At 44.8% G+C, this 25,252-nt stretch overlaps 1 protein-coding gene across 1 annotated transcript in view; it reads left to right on the top strand.

Moving 5' to 3' along the window:
• The window catches only part of LOC149873570 (ALK tyrosine kinase receptor-like), a 455,901-nt gene that overhangs the window by 239,058 nt on the left and 191,591 nt on the right, over positions 1–25,252 (top strand). The window contains exon 5 of the mRNA XM_090035673.1: positions 21,498–21,699. Within this exon, the coding sequence (XP_089891799.1) occupies positions 21,498–21,699 (202 nt within the window). The remainder of the gene's footprint in view (positions 1–21,497; positions 21,700–25,252) is intronic.

The raw sequence follows: 25,252 nt of genomic DNA, 5'->3' as shown, positions 1-25,252 counted from the left end.
TTCTGAATAGGCCCAGGGAAATATTAAAGCTGGTGGAAAGACACTGGTCTGACAACACTGGAAACTGTTGTTGTCTGTGCATCCACAAAACAAGTACAGCATGGATAGCAGAAGTGGGAACTTCACTAGCATTGTCTTACCAATCTACCTTGCCCCTATTTAGATGGGCATGTGATAGGGATTGAGGCCACTAAGTGAAAACTCTTTGTCGGATAGAAACACTTTTCAAGCTCTATTGAACACTGGCCTGGGCTGGCTGTGGGCCAGAAGTGAAAAGCTCACTATTCCATTTTAAATTCACTCTGCTGTCCATTTACCTTGGGTGTCAGTTCCTTTGTCTACCAGTTAAATTAGAGAAGGAATACAGACCTAGCAATTTCTTACAGAGCCTTCTAATAGGACTGTAGTTCATCCTGTCTTTAAGCAGGCAAGAACAATGAAAACACATTTCCTCATTTACGGTGTATTGTGGTTGGAAGAGCGAACTTGGAAGCTCACATAACTGTAACCAAGCAAGATAGATCAGAAACCTTGTAGTACAATCCAGTCTTACTCTAGCAAAGGAGAATGTTAGTGGGCTAAAGATAATTTGCTCAGAGAGCTAGCATACAAACCTATCTCATTAGGTAAAATCAGGTAAGGATAGAGATTCACTGAGGGTGTTTAAAAGACCCAGTGTCTTATAAAAGAGCCATGATGATGTACACAACTTTCTCATTTTGACTTTTTGTGATGTAGTAAGGGAGAAAGTCTGATTTGGTGTGGGAATTGTTTTTTCATGGCCCCTTTCATATTCTCTCTGTGGATCCTTTAAAAAATGAAGAAAACTGTTATGACTGACTACAATCAGTCCTGTTTAATTGGGTTGAAATGTTTTTCCTCTACATTCAAAGCTTCACGCCTTCTGAGTTCAGTATAAGAAAGAAAAAAAGAAAGAAAAAATAGCTTTTTTAAAAGTGAAATTGATTTAGAGGGAATCCCAAGGGCAGGATGATGGCGCATGAAAATGATTGGCATGTCTCATTCAGCGGGCAGATCTCCCCCTGGCTGCTTTTTCATGTTTCAGAGCAGAAGAGTTCCACCATCTTTCATCTGTAATGTTCATCAAGGGCCTGAGCGTCTACACGTTTCACTCATGTGAAACCTGTATTGAACCCCCATGGATATTGCTTCCTGGAGGAATGCCAGATTGGGCTCTGTGTGCTGGGGAACGTCTTGTCAGCAAATAGGTTTTTTTCAGAACCCAAAAGCATGCTGCGCTGTTTGCAGAATAAATAAGGAATGAAACAGTCCCTTCCTGAAAAACCTTCTTTCTGATTTAGTCATGATCCAACCCAGATGAAGATAACTGGTGAGGAGAGGAGGACTGAGAGTCACAAATCTGATGGGCAGGAAGCATGTCTTGGTCTGGCTGGTAAGATAATATGGGGCCAGATCCTGTTCCATGTATCAGCTACCTCAGAATGATCCAGTTCCATCCTTCTCAAATCCCTGAGAAACAGTGAAGATACCTATTTTTGTAGTGCACCGGTGTCTTCTCCTTAAGCTGAAGTCACAAAAATGCACTCAGGAGGACCCACCTGACTTCTGTGTTAGCAGGTTTTGGGGAACTTGAGCTAGGGGGAATGGGTTTGTGCCTAGGTACCTAATAGGTGGAGTAGGATCTGGCCCTTTGATTTGAAGAGCTCAGTTATCTTGTTTAAACAGGGAATATCTGTCTGCAAAACAACACTGAAACAACTGGAAGTTTTTTACAGTCCCTTTTTCCTTCTGCCCATATGGGTTTTCTAGCCACAATCCGTTACAGAGGGAATACATAGCATGCATGCACGCAAACACACACTCACATCCAGGCACACACATATTAATTAAATTACTACCTGTGTGAAATAAGCCAAGTCAAATGATCTGCAATCACTGTGAATAAAAACAGTGCTGGTTGTGGAGGGATTTGGAGTAGTAATCCTAGCTGAGTCACTGACTGCACTGTCCTCGGCAAGTCACTTCACTTTTTTCCCCCACATTTTCCCATCTGTACCATGGATTTTGGTATATTCAAAGGATTAATTAGTTAATGTTTTACAAAGTTCTAAATGCAAAAATGTGGCATAAATGCTAAATATATATACCTTCATCACTGGGTAACTCTTTCAAGAGTACCTCAGTGATCTAGGATCTTAAAACCCATTGAAACATTACTATTCTTGGTTTCCTAAAGCCCTTTCAAACTTTTGAAAAGCCCTGATTGCATTTTTAACTTCCAGTGTTTGTTATTTTTCTCTCTATGATTCCTTTCTTTAACTACATGTGAATGGGTTTGGTGTGTGTGCATGTGTGAGAGTGCATGACGGTGGTCACTGTTTAATATGGGATTTTTGAGGTTAAATGTTAATGTGTTAATGATGGGTGAACCTAAAAACTCTGGTTCATTTGGGCTAATAAACCATCTTTTCTCATTCATGCCTCCCAAGGTTTGTACATTAATCCAAATAGGTTCTGTTAGAAAGTGAGCTGAAAATCTGAAAAGAATCTGTTGTTATATGATACTTCTGGCATCTCCAACTTCTGGCAAAGTCTTCTGTGTCCTGGCAAGGGCTGAAGCCATTGCAACAGTGTGTTCCTTTTTCAGACTTTCTTGGATTCAAAGCCTTCTAAGGTCAGAAGGGACCATTATGTCTTACTTTCTGAATGATACAGATCAAAGAACCTTGCCTGGTAATTTTTTAATCAAGCTCCATTTGAGTTATAGCTAATCTTTAAAACATGCATTGAATCTTGATTTAAACCCTGCAAACAATGAAGATTTCACTAGATTTCACCCTAGATAAGTTGTCCAAAGGCTAATTAACCTCAGTTAAGTTTGCCCTATTTCTAGATAAAACTTGTCTAGTCATTGGCTTCCATTATGCCTTTGTTTGCTAAGTCAAAGAGCAGTATATCAGAAATGTTTTCACCATGTTGATCTTTAAACTTCTCTTGAATAAATTAAACTGAATGGATTATTATTTAGTGGGCGGATATCCTTGGGTGTTATATAAAGTTCTATATAGGACATGTCTCCTGGTAAATAAGAGACAGAGCTGGAATGAAAATTGTATGGAAGCAAGTGAAATATAGTTTCTTAACTATAGTGGTTTTCTTTGCCAAATCATTTCTGGATAAGAAGAATGGTGATTGCATATTTCTTGACACACAGGAAGCAGAGGAGTTACAAGTTGTTTGTTGTTTCTTCCTCCCCCTTCCCCCGCCCCCCCAAGTGTCTAAAAATATTGGTTACTTAGGTCACATGCAGGAATTATCTCATGGAATATAATTGCCACTCTCCTAGTAGAAACTACAGTTGTTCATTCAATTTCTTCCAGGGGAAACATGACACCTCCAGGAGAAAGATCTTCCAGGTTAACGTGTGGAAGATATCCCCTGTGAAAGAAATTCTCTTGCAAGAATGAACAACTGAACCCTCCTTTCCCAGTCTGGTCTCAGAGGGGAGTGGAGCAGAAGAACAAAGCTCCCCAGCCACTCCTCAGATTGTAGATGTCCAATCTGGGGAGAAGAGATAGTTTTAGTGGCTGTTCCAGTCCCCTCCTGGACTGGTCTGGGAGGAGACTGGAGCAGCTGCTCCTTGCTCCCTACCTGCTCTTCTAATTAGGGTCCCCAGTCTGAGGAGCAGGCAAGGACTTTTGTTTCACTGATCCCTCCATTTGGCTCCCATTGCCAGGAGCAGAGCAAAGGAGCAGTTACTCCTTCCCCTCCTTACTCAGTCCCCACACTGGGATGCCCAGTCTGGGGAGGGGGCAGGGGGTTGCCCCACTGCTCCAGTCCCCTCCTGGACCAGTCTAGGAGGAGACTGGAGCAGTCCCTGAAGCTCTCTGCTCCAACTGGGATCACCCCAGTCTGCAGAAGGTGTAGAGAGCAAGGGATGGGGCAGCTGTGGGCTGAACACCTGTACGCTCTCTCTAGCAGAAAGTTTTCCAGCAGTGGAGATGTCTTAGTAATTTCCATTGTGAGAAATGAATGCCTGTTTGAGGCCTTGAAGATGTTGTGGGTAACTACTTCTCCCTAGATGCATGTAAAATTTCCAATCCATATTCTGAAGGACTTTAAATCCCAGGTGTCATTGACTTATAGTGATTCAGTTCAGGATCAAGTTGTGAATACCTCAGTCTTCTGAAGGTGACTCTCATCTGGCACGTCCACTTATACCTGATCTGGGTTACCCAACTGTCATGTTGCCAGCTAGTATGATTTCATCAGTAATGCAGTTCAGCCAGGGTTGATGCCACTCAGACAATAACAAGAGAAGACCCCATCTGGTGATGCATTTCAGCCCCTGACTGGCTGCCTTCCCTGTTTGTCTGTCTCCTGAGAAAGAACAGTCAAGCAGAGCTCATTCAAGAAAGAGGTGCACTTCTCTTCCTTATCTTTATTGAGGGGCCCAGAGGAGTGGTGACCACGTTTAACATGGAAGGAGGAGGAACAGCTAACTCCTTTTGTTCCAGGAAAGGAATAAGAACAGAAAGACACCAGCAACTCTAGATTGATTTAAATCCTTCCTTCCCCATCCTGTGTTGTGAAGAGCATATCAGTCTGCACTGTGGTCCTCCCCATTCCAGCTCTGAAATACCAAGCCTTGGGCAACACTAATTCATTAAGTTCAAGGCTAGTGTCACTCAGTCAGTGTAGAAAGAGATGGCAACACTGGCCCATGCATATAGGTATACATTAGGGCTATGTGAAACTTTGGTCCCTGATTCATTCTGGTGGAGATTCAGCCAGATTCAGTGGCCAAGTCCCTGAATCCAAATCAAATCAGAGAACCCTTGAATCTCTCAAAATTGAATCAGAACCCTCCAAATCAATTTGGAGAGATTCTGAGAGATTCGGTGATTTGGACATAGACACAGCTTTAAAAGTTTTTTCTACATACCTCTAGGTAGCGGGTGGCTCATGAATGCTGTGATGCTGGGGCACATGGAGTATCCCACAGCAGTGTGGGGGACTCCAGAGCATGCTCAGCAGCAGACTTGGAACTGGACCAGAAACACCTCTGGTCTACTTCTGGGTCCGCTGGGGAGCATGTTGGAAGGCCCCCCTGAACCTCCCCGGGTTCAGTGACTGGTGCCTCCTGGGTCTGGCGGGGGCACCTGGGGTCTCCCCACAGCCAATCACTGAGCTGGTGGGGGGGGAGGTGCAGGGCAGACCTGGAACTGAGCCAGAGTACTTCCAGTCCACTTCCAGGGTCACAGCTGAGCACGTGGAGGGCCCCCATACTCCTGTGGGACGTTCCATCCCCCCACCATCGCAGCGTTCGCAAGCCATGTTGGTACTTCGAGGTATGTAGAAAAAAATTTATCGCTGTGTCTATGGCCAAATCACTGATTCTCTGAATCAGCATCGAATCTTCAGGCTCAGATTCGGCCGAATCAAATCAGGGACAGTGATCCAAATCAAAAAGGGCCCGCTTCACACACCCTAATATACATGCTGGGGATGGCGGGGGGGGGCCAAAAGGAAGTGGACAAACACAACATGCAGACATACATAGACATACATTTATACATTTCATATTTTAGACCAATTTCTTGATTCATTTGTGGGCCTGACCTGTAATTTTTTAACTCTGATTTTTGACACCAGAAAGGAGACTAGGAGAAGGGGGAAAAGCATATCACATTGCCTTCTTTTACTCCTCTCTTTCTGTCTTTGCAGTTCTCCAGGAGAATAACTCACAATAGTTATTCCTTGTTAGATGAGAACTGTGACATTACAGACTTGTTACGATACCCAATCTGTTCCAGATATTTCATTTCAGAAACATGTGCGTCAGTGTATTGTCAGCCTCCTGAATTTTAACACACGTAGCCTCCGGAGTATAATGAAATAAGCATGCTTGAAAGCAAAGTGATAACTAGAAGCACAGGATTCAGCTTCTTTTCTTATTTTTCCAGTAACTAGCATGTGCTCACACACAGTGAAGCCTTTAGAAAGTGTCTTTTGCCTCTGTTTGTATTAATACTCTTTCTATTAGCTTTCCTTGTAGCCTCTTGTTCCCTTTGCAAGATGAAGCAATGTCTCCTCTCATCTCTTGTCTGAAAGAAGACCTCAGAGTGACTTGCCTTTATCAGTAACAAAGGAGAAGATGCATGCTGGTTAAAAAGCTGTAAAAATGGAATTATTTAAAATCTCTTTTGTCAGTTTCTAATAAAGTTTCCTGTCAGTGTTTGAATTTTAAGTTTTTAATTAAGTAACTCCTTTTTTTGTAGTTCAGTGCTGCTCAGCAGGGAGCAAGCACTGCTGAGTCACGTAGCAAATGGGCCACAACAGCATCTGGATCAGGTTCCTGTTACTGAAGGCAATATCTGTAACTTTAAATTGTTTTCTTGTTTCTTTGTCCTCTTCTCCTGCTATTCCATCAGTTGCTTACAGACTCGTGTCAGATTTTTCAGACTAAGCTCTTCTGGGCAAGGACTGTCATTCTGTCTTGTGTCTGACCAGTATTTAGCCTGATGGGGCCCTGGTCTTTGAATGGGGACTCAAGGGACAACTGCAGTGCAAGCAGCAGATAGGTAAATAATAACTGTCAAACTAAACTAAAGACCAGTTTTTTCATGTTCATCGCATGCATTATTCTTTAATTATGAAAGGCTACAAAAGAAAGCTGCAAATAAATGATGTTAGTGTCTCAGAGGTCTGATACTGCTGCTCTATGTATAGAACCACTGGGCTACCTTCAGGGAGATGGGTAGATTCTAAGGGACATTAATAATAAAATAACCCTTTTCAAGGAATTGGAGTGTGAGAGATGAGTTGACTGCCTCAACCCCTCCTAATTTCAAGCTGCAGTTCCTGGAGTTCTGTGAAAGTTCATGAGGGTCACAGCCAAAATTGATTGTCAAATCCATGGAAGGATTGACATGAGGAACTATTTTGAACACTATTTCCCTGAACAGTCAATGAAGAAAGAGAGACCTTCTTGAATCTGTAATCTTTATTTTCCTTTAAATAATTCCTCAGTGACTTTCCTTTCTCATATTTAAATCATTGAAACTGACTGAAAATGAAAGGCATTTTGGTGTATTTAAAAACGCAGGAGGCTGAAAGCAATGACACAAAGATCTTATTCCTACTTTGCCCACTGTCTTGTTCCAAGTCAGACAACACAATATTTAACTTCTGTGCCTTGGTTTACACATTTGTAAAATTAGCGGTGAATAAAACAAGTATGGGGTTGATTAAGCATTCATGAATTGCTCTGACATCACTGCGTGAAATGTACTACATGACTGGAAAGTACAGGATGAAAACTCAGTCCCATTGAAGATAATGGCAAATTGAAGATTCAGTTTTTAATATTCCACTCTATTACCTAAGTATATTCATAATTGCTCAGTCGTACATGTATATACCTTAAATGCATTTTAGGTCCTTATTGCTTGTCTTTTAGAACCTGTAACATCCCATCTGTTTCATTAGATCTATTCATACAGTTAAAGTTAAACTTGCTTCTGTGATTTGATTTAGTGAATGAACTCCCTCCCCCCGAACAAAATCTCCATATTCAAGAAATAGAGATGCATCTCAGTGCCTTTTACCCAATGTTGTGATTGAAGCTTCATATTTGAGACTTTAGCCCTTCCATGTTTGTTGCCTGCTCCCACACGCCAACTTCTCAAAGCTCTCCTTTCGTAGAGCACAGCTCATTGGGTTGAAATTTGAATGTGCAATGGAGAACACAAACTCTGATTCTGTGGCGGTCTGTTCTGTGATCCTAATGAAAACACTTTCCCTTCTCTACTCAAGTGCAACAAAGGTTGTAAAATCTGATTTTTTCCCCCCCTCTGTACAGCCCCAATAGATGTTGACTCTTAATAGTTTTTATGGCTCTAATTTAATCTGCTGGAGTATTGAACTCGTATGTGAAAAGTAATAAAATACTTTTAGTAGGAAGATGGAGTTTATGTTCAGAATAACAATCTATCAATTTTGCAAAGGGTTGTTAAATTGCTGCTTTATAACTGTGATCAGATGAAGTCACCATGGCTTTGTTTTGAGCTTTAGCTTTTCTAGATAAGTTGAACTAACAAAACTGTGGCTTCTGGTAATTAGACAGTAAATTGCCCAAATTGCCACTGGGACACTTCTGTTTAGCTTGTGTCTACATAGAGACCACTAGTTATAGGTCCACCAAGCCAAATTATGCTGTTGCTTAAGAGTAGTACTCCCACTTCTTTGCAAAATTCTCAGGCTAACCATTCCTTTTCATTTTGCCCTTGATTCTACTTTTCTGTTTTGTCACTGCTGTCAGGCAATTGATGTTTTTAGTATACAACACTTTTTATCCAGAAAAGCGTTAGACCATTTAAGGGCTATTGATTTCGATGGGAGTGTGGAGCTGGGTCCACAAGTACATTATAGGAGACGTTACCAATTTCCCTCAGTAAAGTTGCTTAATGTTTCTCATTATAGCCCGTGTGTTTTAGCTTGTGACTTTCCCATATTTAACCTTGCTCAGGCTGTAATCTTCTATGTTTAGTGTCTACTTCAGGAAGGGCCAACAAAAGGTATGTGAATGTATTTCCTTTGCTTCAGGGGAATGGAGTCACTCAGCAGACTAACCAGTACTGACTCTATCCTTTATTGGCCTTAAAACTTACTGGGATAGATCCAAGTTACTAAACAGTCAACAGACAACATTGGTGACTATTTATTGTTAGCTTTGCAATTAGCCTGCCATTAAAGAGCAAGAAACTGTGGGGCAATTTATGAAGAATTTAGTAGCAGCTGGATAGGTGGTTTTTTGGAGTCCATTTAAAGTATGGTTTGAGGAGGGAAAACAGACAGGGGAGATGCATTTCCTTTATCTAAGATAGCATTTACTATTAGAAGGAGTCCTCCATATTATCATTACCAAGCAGGAAGGGCAGAGGTTATAGTAAAGCAAGTGGTTATGGTTGCTGCCAGGGGTACTAGAATTTTACTAGTGAATATTAAAAAATTGGAGTTAGTTACATGGGTGTGCAGGGATTGAAGAAGATACAGGACCTGCATATGGTGGCTACATGGAACAAATGGAAGTATGTTGATTCAGTCTAAAACATGCAGCCTATGTTAACACAGGGGAAAAGGGAAAAAGAAAGGAAAACTTAATGCATCACTATTGAGAGGATACAGGACCCTGCTCATGGTAACCTCATAAGCAGGGAGTTGCGAGTTGGTAAGACATACTCAGATACAGGTTTTAGCATGCAGCCTATAATTGCTGGGGTGCCAGGTAGTCTGGGGCATGGAGACTCTTGGTCAAGCCACAACAAGTGTAAGGGGGAGATCAGGCTACCCTCTAGGTGTCACTTCCAGGCAATAGGGCTACTAGAACTATTACTTATATAAACAGACCAAATTATTGGAAGGGAAGGCATCTAGTTTTCAGTCCCTTGTTCTGTTGCTGTAGATGGCTTCCTGAAGGCATCTTGTATGGGGTGAACTCTTTAGAGCCCATGCTCAGTTAGCAGGTTTGGACACTAGAGTGGCTTCCTTTTCTATGTAACCCATGAGAATTTGATACAGAAATAATTGAGAGGGAGCACCACAATGCCCTTTTGAAAGAGGCTTCTTTTAGTGTGTGATTGCACTTCAAATAGGGTGGAATTAATATCTCTAGTGCAAATAAAATTGTCTGTTACCTAAGCTTCATTGATTCAACCTTTCTGAGCAAGGAAGTTGAAGTAATGTGAAACATAACAAGTTCAGTATAGACTGGAGGTAAATGTAATGCTCAAATAAGTAACAAGGCTCCAGATGTCTGATGAACAGGCAACCTTCAGTTATAACACAGAAAATGTTTGGAAAGAGAATTTTCACCCAATGAGCAAAAAAGATGAATTTATCACAGAGTAGGCCTGCCCTGCTCTTCCAAACTCATGATCTGTTCAGACTTTGTTGATAAAATAAAAAAGAATGCAGTGTTCTTCAAAGTTTCCTAGTCTTCAAACCCAGAGGCTGATCTCTGAGCATTTGTGCATGTGAATGCATGTATATGCAGCATGTGTATGGATCCAGATTAAACAAGAATAATCTGTGGTGCATGCTCCCTCATCATTGTGCCTTGCTCGTATCTTGGAGGGACCAATCTAGAAGGAATAAGTGAATTAATTCTTCTTACACAATCATCATTGTCATTTCTAAGGTTGCTGGAAAAGGTGGATTTCTAGCTACTGCTATTAGGTCTGTTGTTCTACTGGTCAGTTCACACAGGCCATGAAGTACCTATCAGGTGGTAATGACTTGCTCTGTCTCCCTGCACATTGTTGTCTTTGCAGCATATGTCGCTTCATTTGGAAGCTCACTGGGGCACGTGCTGTGTCTTTATAAAATATTTGTGTGCAATACTGTGTCAAGAATGTTGGCAGTGAGTATTCTTTAGAAACAATAATGTTACACTTTCAGTTCCAAGTAACCTAGGCTGAACTTGAACTGGTGAAGACAATATTCCACTACCTAATCTATCCTTTCTCTCTCTCAGCATGAAGCTTAAAATGCTGCGAACAAGCCTCGTTTAGGCAACAGTTCTTAGTGTGAGATTTATTCATTTGTCTCCTGCTGAATGTTGCAATAATTAGGGAGTTCTAAATATAATTTACTGTCAGCTTCCATAATTTCTTTATGCGTAAATATCTTTTGTGTGTGACTTGGAGTGACAGCAAATTAATACAGACACTGCAGAAGGAAAGAAGCCACAAAGAATGAGGAATCCATTTGACTGCTAATATTAGAAAGATGGAGACATACTGCTAGTACAGATTGGAAGCCTGAATAATGCTGATACTTTAGACTTTCCCAGAGCTTGTGTGGCTGAGTACAAAGAAGGGGAGGATTAGCTTTAAAAATTAGGGTTACACTTCTGACCCAACACTCTTCAAAAACAATATAAAGGAGCCGTGCTGAATAATGTTACTGCCACAGAATAGCTCTAACCAAAGTATGACTTTATTTCAGTAATAGGTACATGGTCCTGTTATGCAGAGTCTGAAGCATTTCTGGATGTGTTTGGGGTAAAAGGTAAAAAAAACATTTATAGTGAACAAGCATTATACTTTAGAGATGGCTTACAGCTAGAGGAGATATTTTTCTTAGCTCATGTGGTAGGTGCTAATGCTTTTTGGTGCTGAAGACTGAAATCTGTCCCCTGTAACTCAATGTAATTCGTGATGGGCACTAAGCAGTGCTAAATATCCCCATGGTTGTGGAAGCATATCTATTCTCTTTTATTTCGGTGACCGCATCTCTTCAACACCAGGGTTTATGGAGGCTTTGACATCAAGGGTCCGCTCTGAAAATTGGTGACAGCAGACTTCAGCATTGTCACCATGACAGAGCAGTCTTCTTAAAAGAAACCAGTCAGAGTTTTAAGCAGCCTGGCCACTTGAACACGTCTCACCACACCCAAGGGCATTACAGATGGGTTAGTATGTGGCTGGGTGGGAGGGAGGGGGAATGGAAATGTTTGCCTGGTTGGCTAGTTGGAATCTTCTTGTTGTGCTTTATTGTTTAATTCTGAGTGTTTGAACATGATACTGACAACATGTTTCATAAAGAAGCCTTTCATCTTGGTTTATATTCCCTAGTTGCTCAAATATCAGCAGAAGTTTGTTTGAAGCTGCAGCACTTTCTCATAGATATTCACCCTGTAAGATCCCCTAGAGTCTTGTTAGAGCTGTAAGCTAATAAGAGAAAATAAGTTCAAGGAAATTACAGTTGAAATCTTGCTATTTGAAGGCATACACATGGATCTCAAATATAGCGTGCTACATGGATTCTCTTCCTCGTAGAAAACTAAAAATTAATTTTAAAAAATGAAGAAGGCACTCGTTTTTAATTTTGCTTGAGAGCCCACCAGTGGGAAACTAGATATTGTATTTTCTTCTTATGACAGTGAATGGGGAAACACTGTTTTTGTGTACTTGCTGGTAGAGAAAAGTTATAACCCACATCTATGAAAGGAATTTGGCTTGTGTGACTGATCTCCTGGGAGTTCTGGGAATGGAGTGGTGGTGGGATGTAACCAGAGATAAAGTAACATGCGGGAAGGTGTGGCTTTATGTCTATTTATTATTTGTCTTTTAGATAGTGAGCAATTAAACTGCTCTCTTTGGGGCTTGATCCTTCTCCCTCTGAAGTCAGCAGGAATATTGACTTCATTGAAAAGAAGATTTCAAGAGGAAGGAGTTTTTGTCAGTGAAAAGCCTGTATTGACTGCCATAATTTCTGTTATCTGTCCTGCAAGTATGCAGTTAGCTTACTTGCATGCTGTCAGTGTGTTTGAGATGGGGACTGAGTGAATCTGCATTTGTTCAGATCTAGCATACTGTCTGTATATAAATGTAGGTCTCCAAAAGGTCTGCCTAACAAGAAGCAATAATAAAACCAAGCAGTCCATGAGAAGAACAGTCTTAAATGGTTAGATACATTAAGAAAGCAACGGGCTTTCTCTAAGAAATCAGTTATTGGTTGCGGATGGAGTCAAGGCTTGGTGGAGCAGTGCTCTGCCTTGAAATGAATGAATTAATCTCACATACAAACTGTAATCAGGGACCTAGTTGAATGAGGGAGGACAATCAAGCCATCAGCTCTGGGCCCCAAGTTGGGAGGGAAGGTGCAATCAGTTCAGTCACTGATGCTGCTTCACACGCTGCCATGGCTCCAGGTACATCTCTGCAGGGCATGAGGCATGTCCTCTGCTTGCTGAATTGTCCATTTGTTTCCACAGCAAGCCCCTCTTTTATTCCCAGAAAGAGTCCTAGTAGTGCAACAGCCAGACAGTTCTGACAGGTGTTCCCCTGGGGCTTGCATGCTGGCATAGCAGCAAGAACAGCATAAGAAAAACGAAACAGGCAACTACTATGACGTAGTTATGGCAGCCTGTGCCCTCTATGAATGCTATGTCCTGCTTCCAGGATTCCTCAGTCTGTGTTCTTGTGCAAGCTACCTGAGAAGATTGCTCAGAAGCAGCTAGGTAGTAGGGCTGTGCGAAATTTCACTGAGTGTTTTGTTTCAAAGCTGTTTCAATGCCTTTCAAGCTCGAAACAGCAAAATCAAAACAGAAGAAAATGCATCGAAACAGCTTCAAAACAAAATGAGAGCAGTCGAAACATTTTGAAAGTTTCAAAATGTTTTGAGTTTTGAAGCAACCAGGTGGTGGGAGGCAGGGGAGAGCCACGGCTGCACTCCAAGTGGTTTGCAGCCCCATATAGCACAGTCCTGGCTCTCCCCACCTCCAACTTCTGGACTGCACTCTGCAGCTGGTGGAGCTGATCAGCGCGCAGCACTGGCTCTGCCCGCCTCCTGCCACTGGGCTGCACTCCAGTCGGCTCTGCCAGCCCCATGGAGCTCAGCCCAGTGACGGGAGGCAGGCAGAGCTGGTGCTGCACTCTGCCTCCTGCCACTGAGCTGAGCTCCATGGGGCTGGGAGCCGCTGGGAGCTGAGCCCGGTGGTGGGAGGTGGAGTGCATTGCCGGGGCCCACCACAAGGTTCAGCTCCAAGCGGCTCCAAGCAGTGGCTTGAGCTCCAGGGGGATGCAGAGCCACTTGCAGCACAGCCCAGCAGTGGGAGGCCGGCAGAGCCAGGGCTGCACTCTGCCTCCCACCACTGGGCTGAGCTCCATGGAGCTACACTGGGTGCAGATTGCACCCAGCACCGGTCCCAGGTGGCGGCAGCAGCCTCTTGTCATTCAGCATGCAGATCTGTGGGCTTCCACCCCCCAGAGTACTGCAGGGCTGTGCTGAACTCCTCCTGGGGGTGCGGGCCCCCAGATCTGTGCCCAAATCTGTGCCCAAATGACAGGAGGCTACCACTGCTTCCTGTGGCCAGCGGCAGTGTCTCTCCTTCCCAGCAGTGGGTGCAGGCTGCACCCAGTGCTAGTCCCGGGCAGTAGCAGCAGCCTCCTGTCATCTGGCACAGATCTGGGGGCCTGCACCCCTGGGAAGTCTGGCACAGCCCCACAGCCCTCCCGGGGGTACGAGCCCCCGGATCTGTGTGCCGGATGACAGGAGGCTGCTGCTGCTGGCAAGTTTTGCTTTCAAGGTTTCAAGGTGCAGTTTCTGAGAAACCTCTGCACCTATCTCCTTGAAACTTGGCAGACATCATGCCCTCAGAAGGGGCTACCATCCCTGCAATTTGCATCTGAATCAGGCAAGAAATGACAACATTTTAGGAATTTTCATGATTCCCCATTATAGCCTATGGGCGAAATGTTGAAACGAATCAAAATAGCAAAACAGTTTCAACGAAACAAAATGGGACAGTGCTTCAAAACGAAATGAAACAATGAAATGAAACATTGTCCCTTTGAAATGGCAAAACAGACATCAAAATGAAATGATGGAGTTTTGCACAGCCCTACTAAGTAGTTGTCACAAGCACTGTGGAGTAAAGACTGCCAGTGTCACTTAGGTCATGTTACAAACGTTACATTTTAACTGGTGGAATTGCAGTTCCATCAGCTGATACACCACATGTGCAAGCATTCAAACTATATCAGTCATTTTAAAAATGACCATTGTGGTCTAAATGTCCACCATGTCAGACCAGGTTGAAGTGCCATTCGATTGAGGTCCAAGTGTTTGATTGACTGTTTGCACACAGTCCTAATTGATAGCTAGCACTGCTCTGACCTCAGCAATTCTATAATGCATTGGTCACAACCACCCCCATAGGAGGACACCTTGTGGCTCAGCCTGCACTCCAGTGCTGAAGCAGGAGACACAGCAAACTCTTCCTCTGGCATAGGAAGCTCAGGTCCTCTCTACAGCCCTGAGCTGCAGTACAGGGCATAAGGGAGACACAGGGGCCTAGGAAACTGTGTCCTCTGCACAGGACTCTGGCCTCAACCCCCTGGATGCAGAGTCAGACCCAGACCCCAGGTTATGTGCCCCAGGAGAGTCCACAGCTGCACGGAGAGTGGCTGGCTGAGAAGCATCCAGCAGCTGCACACACAGGGAGACTATTCTCCCTGGCCAGCCATGCTCCATCCAACCCTGGAGTCTCCTGGGGCATTTAAATCCTTGGCCCAGGGAGCAGAGTCTCTTGGGGCATGCAGCTTCCAAGTGCTCCCTGCCTGGCCATGCTCCCCTCTGACCCAGAGTCTCCTGGGATGCTTAAACAGCCAGGCTTTTGCCAACCAGCCACCTCCTCTCAGCCACAAGATCTCCCGGGGCATTTAAGTGGGGCATGCCCAGCAGTTGAATGCCCTGTGAGACTCACCTTTCCTGCCAGCCATTTAAAATACCTCGGGAGACTCTGTGGCTGAGAGGAGCATGGCTAGCCCAGAAAAGCCTGACCACTTAAATGCCCCAGGAGACTCCAGGGCAGGATATAACATAAGAGTCTGGGGCTTTCTGTTACTTCAAGAGAAGCAGCCAGAGAGGAAGCACTGCAGGCCAGGCAGGGCACAGCTGCAATTGGGTTGCTGTAGTAACCAGGCAATGAGATCAATTAGCAGGCACCTGCAGGCAGCCCAAGTTAGCCTCCGGACCAAAAGAAGGCAGGGCCCTGGGAGGTATATAAGCCCAGGACCTGAGCTGGCAAGGCAGTCTAGCCCTGCGAGCTGCAGGGATAGAAGCTCCTGGCTAGGAAAGCTACCAGGGAATACTAAATAGACTGTTGTGCTGCCCTGGGTGACCAGTGAGGCTCTGGGAGCTCACCAGACTGTAACCCAGAGCTGGGAGGCTATCCTGGTACCAGAGATGACGGAAAGTTTTCCCTTGTAAAGGGGGAGCGTGCTGCTTTCCCTTTTTGTTGATGTTAGTGGGTCCAGATGGGAGAGTTCATGTTATAGCCTGGGGTCTTACTGTTTGGTTACAGCTCATACTGGTGGTATGGGTTGAGATTGCGAGGGATTGTATTTGAAGACCTCATTAGTGCTGTAGGAGCACGTGATCACCTTGAGCCTTGCCAGGGCCAGGCTCAAAGCCGAACAAATGTTGAGCTGGGAGCAAGGCAGGGCATTGGGCTGCAGAGCTCAGACCAGAACCAAGAAGCCCTGCATCCAGGAGGGGTGGAGACAGGGCCTGATGTCTGAGAGAGGTGGAGATGGGGGCCAGGGCCTGGCAGACAGGGGCTAGGGGCCTGAGAGGGCAAGACTAAAGCTGATGCCTCAAAGCCAGGTCCAATACAGTGGGCCTGGGGTGGAAGACCCAGCTAGAGGAAAGGGACAGAAGCTGAGGAGGCTGAAACCTTAACAAGAGAGAATAATGGTACAGTGACCACCCACAAAGCATGGGAAGTGGTGTATGGGTGGATGGTGCCATGGGGCACAGACAGGTGGAGAGCGCCCACACAGCTTAGGAGCTGGGTCAGGGCCAGCAGTGCAGAAAGGACCCTCTCGTTAGTGGACGGAGTAAGGATAGCTCTAGGGATCTCAAGACAGCCACCTTTTCTATGCAATAGGTACATCTAGTTTTAGTGGCCAAGGAGAAGGAGAGGGGACCCTAGAGGCAGAGTAGAGCATGGGTTGCAAAGCCACCAGGTGGGTCACAGCTGCCCCTGGGACCCCAATGTGCTACAGGGGAAGCATGGCCACCTGGGGAAAGCCCAGCCATTTTAAGTGTCCTGGAAGACTCCAGGGCTGAGGGAAGCATGACTGGCTGGGGAGCACCTGCCAGCAGCAGGCCCCAGGATACTCTGTTCCCTATGCAGCTATTTAAATGCCCTAGGAGATTTGGGCTAGGGGTGACATGGCTTGCTGGGGAGCGGCCTGGGATGAGTGCACAGGGACCCCTGGCTGGGGACTGGTGGCAGTGCAGCCAGTCTGTCCTGCACCAGTCTGAAACAATGAACACCTGCACAGTTCACAGTTGTTTGTGGTTCCAGCTGACTACAGCCCTTTATACTGAATATTTTCATGAACTCTTAGCACAGCTCTATAGGCCCCATGTGACAGCAGTGTAGAATGGGGTGGTTTGTCCCCTATACAGCACTGAGTGATGTCTGTTCCATAGTATGGCTGGAAACCCTTAACATCAGCAGAACTGCAGGTCTTTGCATAGGCTGAACTGGCCCTATGTGAACCAACAGAAACAGGCAGCTGATTACACTCCAGGGATGTCTATAGATGTCCCAGGTTTCCATGCCCTGACATGGGGAATGTCTGTAACCTGGGGATCCCACAAGTGCCGAGGGGGGAGACTCAAGCACACTTGCATGGGGAAATCCTTGTGCAAGGGATTCTCAATACAGTGTGGAGGGGGGGAAACTCAAACAGGGGTCCTGCTTTCCATGCTTGCAGGCATACAGAGGAAATCCCTGTGCACTTCCCTCTACTTGCAGGGGAGATATCCCTCTGCAAGGTCTGGCTGAGTAGGCAAAGCGAGGTTTTCCCCGGCCCAGCCAGATCAGGGTCAGGATAGGGAGCAGACAGGGTCTGGCTGAATGGGGAAGCTCCACAGAGGTAATAAGGTATTTTCTGCAATAAAACAAAAGAGTGCAGGGATGGGGAGGGGCACATACACAGCCAGGATTGAGACCTAGCACATAGATCACTGGCTGCCCAGGACAGGAGGCAAGTACTCTGAAGGGGAAGGGGTGGGGGCAGGGGGCAAACAGATCAAGGCCCCCACATTGAGAGAGGGAGTGGGGTAGAGGCTGGGTTGAAAGGGGCCCCAGCAAGGTTGGGTGGTGGGACGATTGGAGCCTGGGTGGCTTATCCAAGGGCATGGGGGGAGGGGACCTCCTGCCACTGCGTGCACCCAGCGAAGGTCCAGGGGGGCATATGCCCCCCCGATCTGTGTGCGGGGCGGAAGCTGCTGCCGCTGAACTCTGGGCTCTGCCACCTACTGTTGCTGCCTCAAGAGCCATGTGATACCACGTGCCTTCTGCTACTGTGCTGTGCTATACCCCATGCCCACCCAGTGTCAGGACGCACATGGCATCACATGGCTCTTGAGGCAGTGGGGCACAGAGCCCAGCACTCAGTGGCAGTTGCCTCCACCCCATGCACAGATCAGGGGGCACGTGCCTCCTGAAACTCCACCGGGGTGCACATGGCAGTGGGAGGGTCCCCGCCCCCCCCAAACGCCCCTGGACAAGCCATCCAGGCTCCAATTGTCCCACCACCTAGCCTGGCCATGGCCCCATTCACTCAAGCCCTTGCCCCTGCCTTGGCCTCACTCCCTCCTTCACTGTGAGGGCCTCAATCTGCCCCTCCCATGCTCTTTCCTGCCCCTTCCCCCACAGACTTACCTGGTTGGGGGTGGGGGGCGCATGCACTCAGCTCCCCCAAATATTTTTTTTCTCCCTCTGCCAATGAGGAGGGTGGCTCCTGCCATTGCATGCACTCCCAGGCAAGCATGTGGAGGAGGAGTGGGGTGTGCCCCCCAGATCTGTGTGTAGGGTGAGGGCAGGCTGCTGCTGCGGGCTTTGCCCTGGGTGCCAAACTTTGTTGCTATGGCACTGGACACAACAAAGGCTAAGGATGCCTATTTGCTTGGCATTTGTGCTGTCATAAAAAAAAATTAAGGCAGAACAAATGAGACATCAGGTAATGTCTATTTCCACCCTAAGGACCCCTCTTCACATGCAGGTAAAGGTGTGATGGGATCTAATGTATGATCCACACAAGGTTCAGTTGTGGGATTACAAATCAGAGCCTATCATGCCCTATTGCCCATGCAGGGGGAGCCCAACTGTTGTGATCTCCCAGCCACGGAAGCATCCCACACACCCGTATAACTAGGAAACAGCAGTTGTTGTGGTCTCTGAGTTGTGTTGGTGCATGGGACACCTCTGTGGCTGAGAACCTAGTTAGCCGATGGGACTCCCAGCTGGGTGGGCATGTGCTCCTGCAGCTGGGAGCTCCCAGCTTGGGGGTACACATAGGCCCCCATAGCTGGGCACTCTGATCAGCTGATGGGGGTCCCAGCTGTGGGGTCACAGGCTACACTTGCAAGTTAAAGCTAGATAGAGATCAGCTGTAAAGTTATTACACATTTTTCCAGCAATAACTTTATAGCTTCTTGGACCATAGTTAACTTGCATGTATAGCCAGTCTGAATTAATTGTGCAGTTAACCAGGTAATCGAGTAATACATGTAACATAGAGTGGGCTTAAGAAAGTGCTTTGTGGGGAGTCCTGCACATAGAATCATAGAAAATGAGGGTTGGAAGGGACCTCACGTGATATTCTAATCCAACCCCCTACTTAAAGCAGGACCCAACTAGATCGTCCCAGTCAAGGCTTTGTCTGGCTTGTTCTTAAAATCCTCCAAAGACTGAATCACAAATATCCCAAATGAAAGGAAGGAGTGACTGCCTTCGCTTGTCTGCCTCAGCGCAGCAAGGCTCGCTTCCTACTTGTAAACATCTCTGATAATCCAAGTATGGCTATGAGTGTGGCCAGAAGAGAGAATCCCTCTGAGAAACACTTTTTCCCAGGCCCATGAAAGCAAGGAAGAAGCTGAAATGTTGTTTTTTTCCCCTGTATGTTATTTTTAAAATCTTACTCCCTGTTGCAAGGCAATAAGATGAGCAAATGGCCCCCCACACCTGCCAAGTTGCCATCAGCAATTATTGCGGTGTTTAGTGTCTTTCTGCCACCAGCAGAAATCTCGTTGCTCCCTCTCATGTCATGGATTTCAGTGTTCTTCTGGGGATGGTGCAATTAAAGCTGAGAGATTTAGAGCTGTAATTCTCTTTGTTTTTAACAGGGGGGAGAGATGGGAAAGGGTGATACATATGGTTTCCATCTCCTCTTTACTTGACTCTGATCAGCAGGGGAAAAAAAGATAAAGAGTAATGGAGTTTATTTTAATTCCACTGCCTTTGATCCAGTTATTGAGGAGACAGTCTGATATGTGTACCTCATTATTTGGTGCTAAAGGAACTAAAAGTAATTCATGGATATTCTGCTCTCAGGCTTCCTTTTTTCCACTTATGCTTGTATCTGCTGGCAGAAGGGGGCTTACATCTTATATTTTACCGCCCAGTGTTTTTTTCAGGACGAATATTTTCTCTGGTTAAATTGCTTTCAAATATATGCTAGTTCAAATGCCTATCAACACAGAGTGGGCTAGTGGATAGAGTTATAGTCTGGAAGGGAAGTCAACTAGGTGTTCGGTTCCTGCCTGTTTTGCTGACAAACAGTATGACCTTAGTAAAGTTGTTCAGTCAAAGGTTTTCGAAAGTGCCTGCTGATTAGATGTCTGATTTGAAATATGTAATATCTGCTTTTTGCTTATTTCCATTTTTCCCCAGAGGTTTTGAATAGATTGGCTCCTATATTACAGATATTCAGTACTTCTGAAAATCATGCAATTGGTGTCTCTGTGAGAGAGCAATTTATAAAATGTTGATTTCAACTGCCTTATGCCTCAGTTTCTCCCATCTGTGACATAGGCATATATTGACTTGCAGGAGTGTTGTGACTATTGGTGACAATTTTGAAAAGTGCTTTGGCACCCATCACACCAAGCCATATGAAAGTACAAAGTAGAATTGTCCTGTTAAACTTGCAGGATAGGGAGTGATTGTGGCAATTAGAAAACAGCCTGTTTCAAGGACTAGTTCCCGTCTTACAATTGAACTAAAACATGTCTCCATGTGCATATTTTGTGGAATATGTGGTAAATTGGTCAGCTGCCAAAAGAGAGGTCATTTGACTTATCCAAGGTGAGCTGAAATCTGCTGAGAATTTATTAGTTCTGTCCCACTGGATTGGCCTGAGATTTTTATGGAATAGGATTAGGCCAAGGAAGTCGATGTACTTGGTAATAATCAAAACTTTGATGTGGATTAGTAGCATATAAAATTAATATGTTAAAATTAATGGCTGCAGCAATAAAATGGTGTCAAGCCTTTATTCTGACACTAATAGCTTTGAATATACTGTACAGTACCCTTTGCAGGAAAACAAAATCAGAGCTGGGGAATTTGTGGTCATTATTTGTACAACAGCAGTGATCAATACATGTCTTGTTTTGAGTGTGAAAACAGGAGGGCCACTGCTAACAGCAGGAAATTGTTATAGTCCATGGAATCAAGCTGGTATCCCATGCTAGAGAGACTGGAGTCATGATGTTGGGAGCTGGATCATATGTAGGGAACTGGGAGGACAGGAATCAGGAGGCAAGCTCTGTTAAAGTTGTGGATAGAGTCTATGGGAATGCAAATACCTGCCAATGTTGAGTTTTCCTACAGTACGTATAATGTGGTTCTGTCCTCTCTTCATTGTGTTTTCAGTCTCAAAACAGGCCCAGGTATTGCTTAGATTCTGTAGTGAATCTGCAAGTGGTTTAAAAAATGTCTTGGAGCATCTGGGGATGAAGAGTGCCACAACCAAACACTGCTTTCCATTAAAGTCTTTTAAAGAATAAACAGAAAATGTATGATCTTTGGATTGTTGAAGGCAATTATCTTGGACCAATTTAAAGATGCATTCTTACACAGTGAGCCGTGGAATGAAACAAAACTGGGATTTTTAAAAACATTCTACTTGCCTTTTTCTTCCTAGGTTCATTTCTGTTCCTTGATGCATCATATAGCATCAGCCCTGTCATCCTGAGCCCTTGGCTGAGAAGCAGTAGTGATCGCTGCACCGTGCAAGTGGCTGTGTACATGCATCTCCAGCAAGATGGGGAATATATTGCCCGGATCCACCCCATTGATGAAAGCAGCAGTGAAATCCCATTAATCCCAAGTCAGGAGAAAAATGGGTAAGTTTCTTATAAACAAGAATTCATCTCTTAGTGGTTTTGGTATTATACTATAAAGAAGAGCATTTTATTCCAGGTACATATGTAATGTTCTGCAATCAGGTGGAACTCTGACAGTGACAACTGAAACCTTCCAGTCTTAATGTGGAGTCACTGCTCCCTGAGGTAAAAGACCTGGCTCTGCTAGCCCAGGCTGTAGCAAGCTTATCAACCTCAGTGTGTGGCCTCGCTACCTAAACAGACAGACAAAGCACTACACTGAGTGGGCACAGAGATGAACACAGGCATGGGTAAACCAGGTGGCTGCCTGGGGCCCAGACAGAAAGGGGCCCAAAAATGGTTTTGTTTTGTTTTTTCTGTTGTCTGATTATTATTATAATTATCTCTGTCAAAGGGGGACCCAATACTAAAAGTTCTCCCGGAGCCACCAGTAGTTTGGGTATGATCCTGAGTGGGTGTAGGTTTCGCTAAGACCTAAGACTGACTTGGGGCTGAATTTTAGCAAGCTATTAGATCTTCAGAACAGTGAACACTTGACCTGTGACCAATTGGACATTCAATGCTGCCTATGAAGGACCAATGGGGAAATTTGCCTCAAAGCTGAAGGCCCTCCTACACTGTCCATGCCTTTTCACTGTCCTCTGTTCATAATCTGTGCCTTTCCCAAGAGTTTACTACCGGGCTTGAATTTCACAGAGGCCTTGCATGGACCTTGTGCATGTAGATTAATTTCAGCATTGGTTCCTTGATGATATGGACATAAGTAACATTAACACCTATCTAAACGGAAGCAGAAAGTGGTTCTTTGCATCACCAGGGAGTTCAGTACCATTCCTCAGGGGAAAGCTTTTGATTTTTCCAGGGTACCACTGGCTGAAATATTTCATCCTCTCTGTGTAATTAAGATTAATTGTTGGTGATGTCTCAATTTGTCAGACTTCCTATGCATCCTCTTAGATTGTGGTTAGAGGCAAAACAGCAGGATTGTAGCTGAACAGACGTATTCTAGATGCCTGAATGGTATGGCGGTTGTTTAATTTAAAATTTAATTTAAATAAACGTGAAACTAGCGTTTTCTCTGTTCTAGCTACTGACTTTGCCTCCATGCCCCAGAATGTTGCATAATGAAGTATAATTCTTACCAAACAGCTTAAACTATCTTTTGTTTGACGTAATAGATTAGAGGGAATGATTCTAATGTCAAGTCCTGCTGCCTTATGCCTGTAACAAGACGTGGTGATTATCTGATTACTGTCTAAAACAAACTCAGTAATTTCCAGTAACAAAAGAAAAATGTTCAATAAAAAACCTGACGGGAGATAACCTGACTCATAGGAGTGGGCTGAGTGGTTGTAATTCTACCATAACACATGGTCTATAAAACTGTAAAAGAGAGATGGTGTGTAGCTCAGTCGTGCTTAGTTCCAGCAATGCCATCCAACTTGTAAATTACTCTTGATGTCTGGGGAAAGGTAATTAGGGGAGCTGTAGCAGCTGTCTTCTTCCCTGGCTTTTTGAAAATCCTTTACTGTGTCACTGCTAGTAAACATGCTTTGTGCAAAGTGCAGCCGCGGCGCTGGCAATGCCAACTGCTGCTTGGCATTTGCAAGGTATGCTGCTTTGCCAGGATGCTTTACTATAATGCATGGAGGTTCTTCAACGTTGGATTTTCACTGTGTGAAATCAACCTTCAGCACAAGAAAACTGAGCATTGTCAGACTGAGGGCAGGGTGGAAAGCTCAGGTTAGCCATTGTAACAAAGTGCTATGTGTTTTTGTACCACTGCCATCTGCTGGTGACAGTGGTTGAAGCTAGAAGATATGGTCTTCAGGTGAGAACTGGCTTCTTGGAACAGGCTGTAGGCCGTGCTTTAGAGTAGGTTTAGTCATGAACATGCTAAACTTGCAATATCTTGGGGTTTTACCAGCCAAGTTTGATGTTTTGTTTGTTTTTTTTAAAGACATGCTTTAGTTTAGATTGCCAGGAACTCTGTGACTTGTGTGCAAGTAAGGAAGGCCAGGTCAGGTAGTTGTACTGACCTTTCTGGATTTAGTTTCCTTCCCTTGGTTATCCTCTTTCTGCCTTAGTCTTTAACAGGCTTACAGTGATTATGGCACCACAGTGCCCTGCATGTAATCAGTTCATCCCAGATTTCAGAGCTTCTTCTGGGTGTCTGGAAAGGGCTTGTGGGCTTTTTGTTTGTGTTCTGCCTTCCTGTTTAGCATGAGATAATTCACTTCCTTGACCATCTTGGTATCTTTTACCTAAAAAAAGTCTCTGCCCTTCATTGAGTGCCCTAAAGGATCAGTTGTGCTCTTGGTCTTTCTCCACCCTCTTCTGGTAGCATGATGTGGGTTTTGAGACCTTCAGATATTTTTGTACTAGAGGTCCTAACATTATTAATGAGTGCTTTCTGGCTTTCAACGTACAGAAAATCCCAAGTGCCCATTCTGGATGCATACCTGAATCTGTTTTGAAAACATAGCTGACCAAAACCCCACAACTAGGAGGTTGTAAAGAAGGAGAGGGGAAAAAGGAAAACCCTCCCATGTTTCAGCCCCAGTAGCTGAGTGGTTAAAGGTACTTCCACTGGAAGTGAGAGACCTGAATTTTAGACGTGCCTAACCTGCATCTCTGACTTCACAGCCAAGTGCTTTAACTGCCACACCACAGATTGGATATTATCCAATCCCCTTTTAAACTTAGCTCCCTTGGCAAACAAGAAAGGGGGAAATATGTGGCCAGGAGGACAGGAACAAGTCAGAGGCTATGAGATGGCTGGAGTGCTAGAAAGGAAAGAGGCATTGATTTCTAGGACAGACCCTTGTTCCCAGTGGGACAGAAGCTCCCCTGCTCCACTGCCCTCTTGTCTGTTTAAATGCAAGGGGAAGTGGCCCAGCTTCAAAAGAGGCAAAACAGGCATGCTGGAGAAGGAAGTGGCTAATGTTTAACCTATGGTACAGTGATTAGACACTGTTATGGTAAGTCACAAGGACAAGGATTTGAACCCTCTTTAGGTGAAGAGGTTTTTCGTAGATTCAAGTTCTCCAGCTGCTTGGTCAAATACTGGAACCACTCCACTAATGGGACTAAGGGGAGATGGTTCTCTTGCCCAACACTTTCTAGGTTTACACAGAGGTATATATGCACATAGTCACATATGTACCCTGTAGCTCAGGCTTTATGTTCCTGCTTACATATCCGCAGTAGAGAGGAAGGACCCAGAATGCCAGAGGACACCTAAATGCAGGACACTCCCATCCCTCACCATTGAAGGAAAAGTCATGGCTTGACAAATAGCCAGTATATTCAGGTAGTTCAACTATGCTCTTCATAAGCGAATCTTCACTCTGCCTTGTATACCTATCCAAAAAAATGTACATTTTGGTGTTTTCAAAGTGCTTACCTTGGTATCAGATAAGGTATGGACTGATGAGCAATTGAGCAGAAGACAGTTAAGATTTATCCTCTGCTTTCTTTCAGGATAATAAGGAAGAAAGCTACCATGATTTTGCCTGTGTAAGCAAAGGTGGAACATCCTCCCATCCACCAA

This window comes from Crocodylus siamensis, chromosome 1 (genome assembly GCF_052110815.1).
Source record: "Crocodylus siamensis isolate JL-2025a chromosome 1, ASM5211081v1, whole genome shotgun sequence".
Taxonomy (NCBI): domain Eukaryota; kingdom Metazoa; phylum Chordata; order Crocodylia; family Crocodylidae; genus Crocodylus; species Crocodylus siamensis.
Note: the sequence above shows the minus strand (reverse complement) of the source record. Positions and strands in the feature narration are given on the sequence as shown.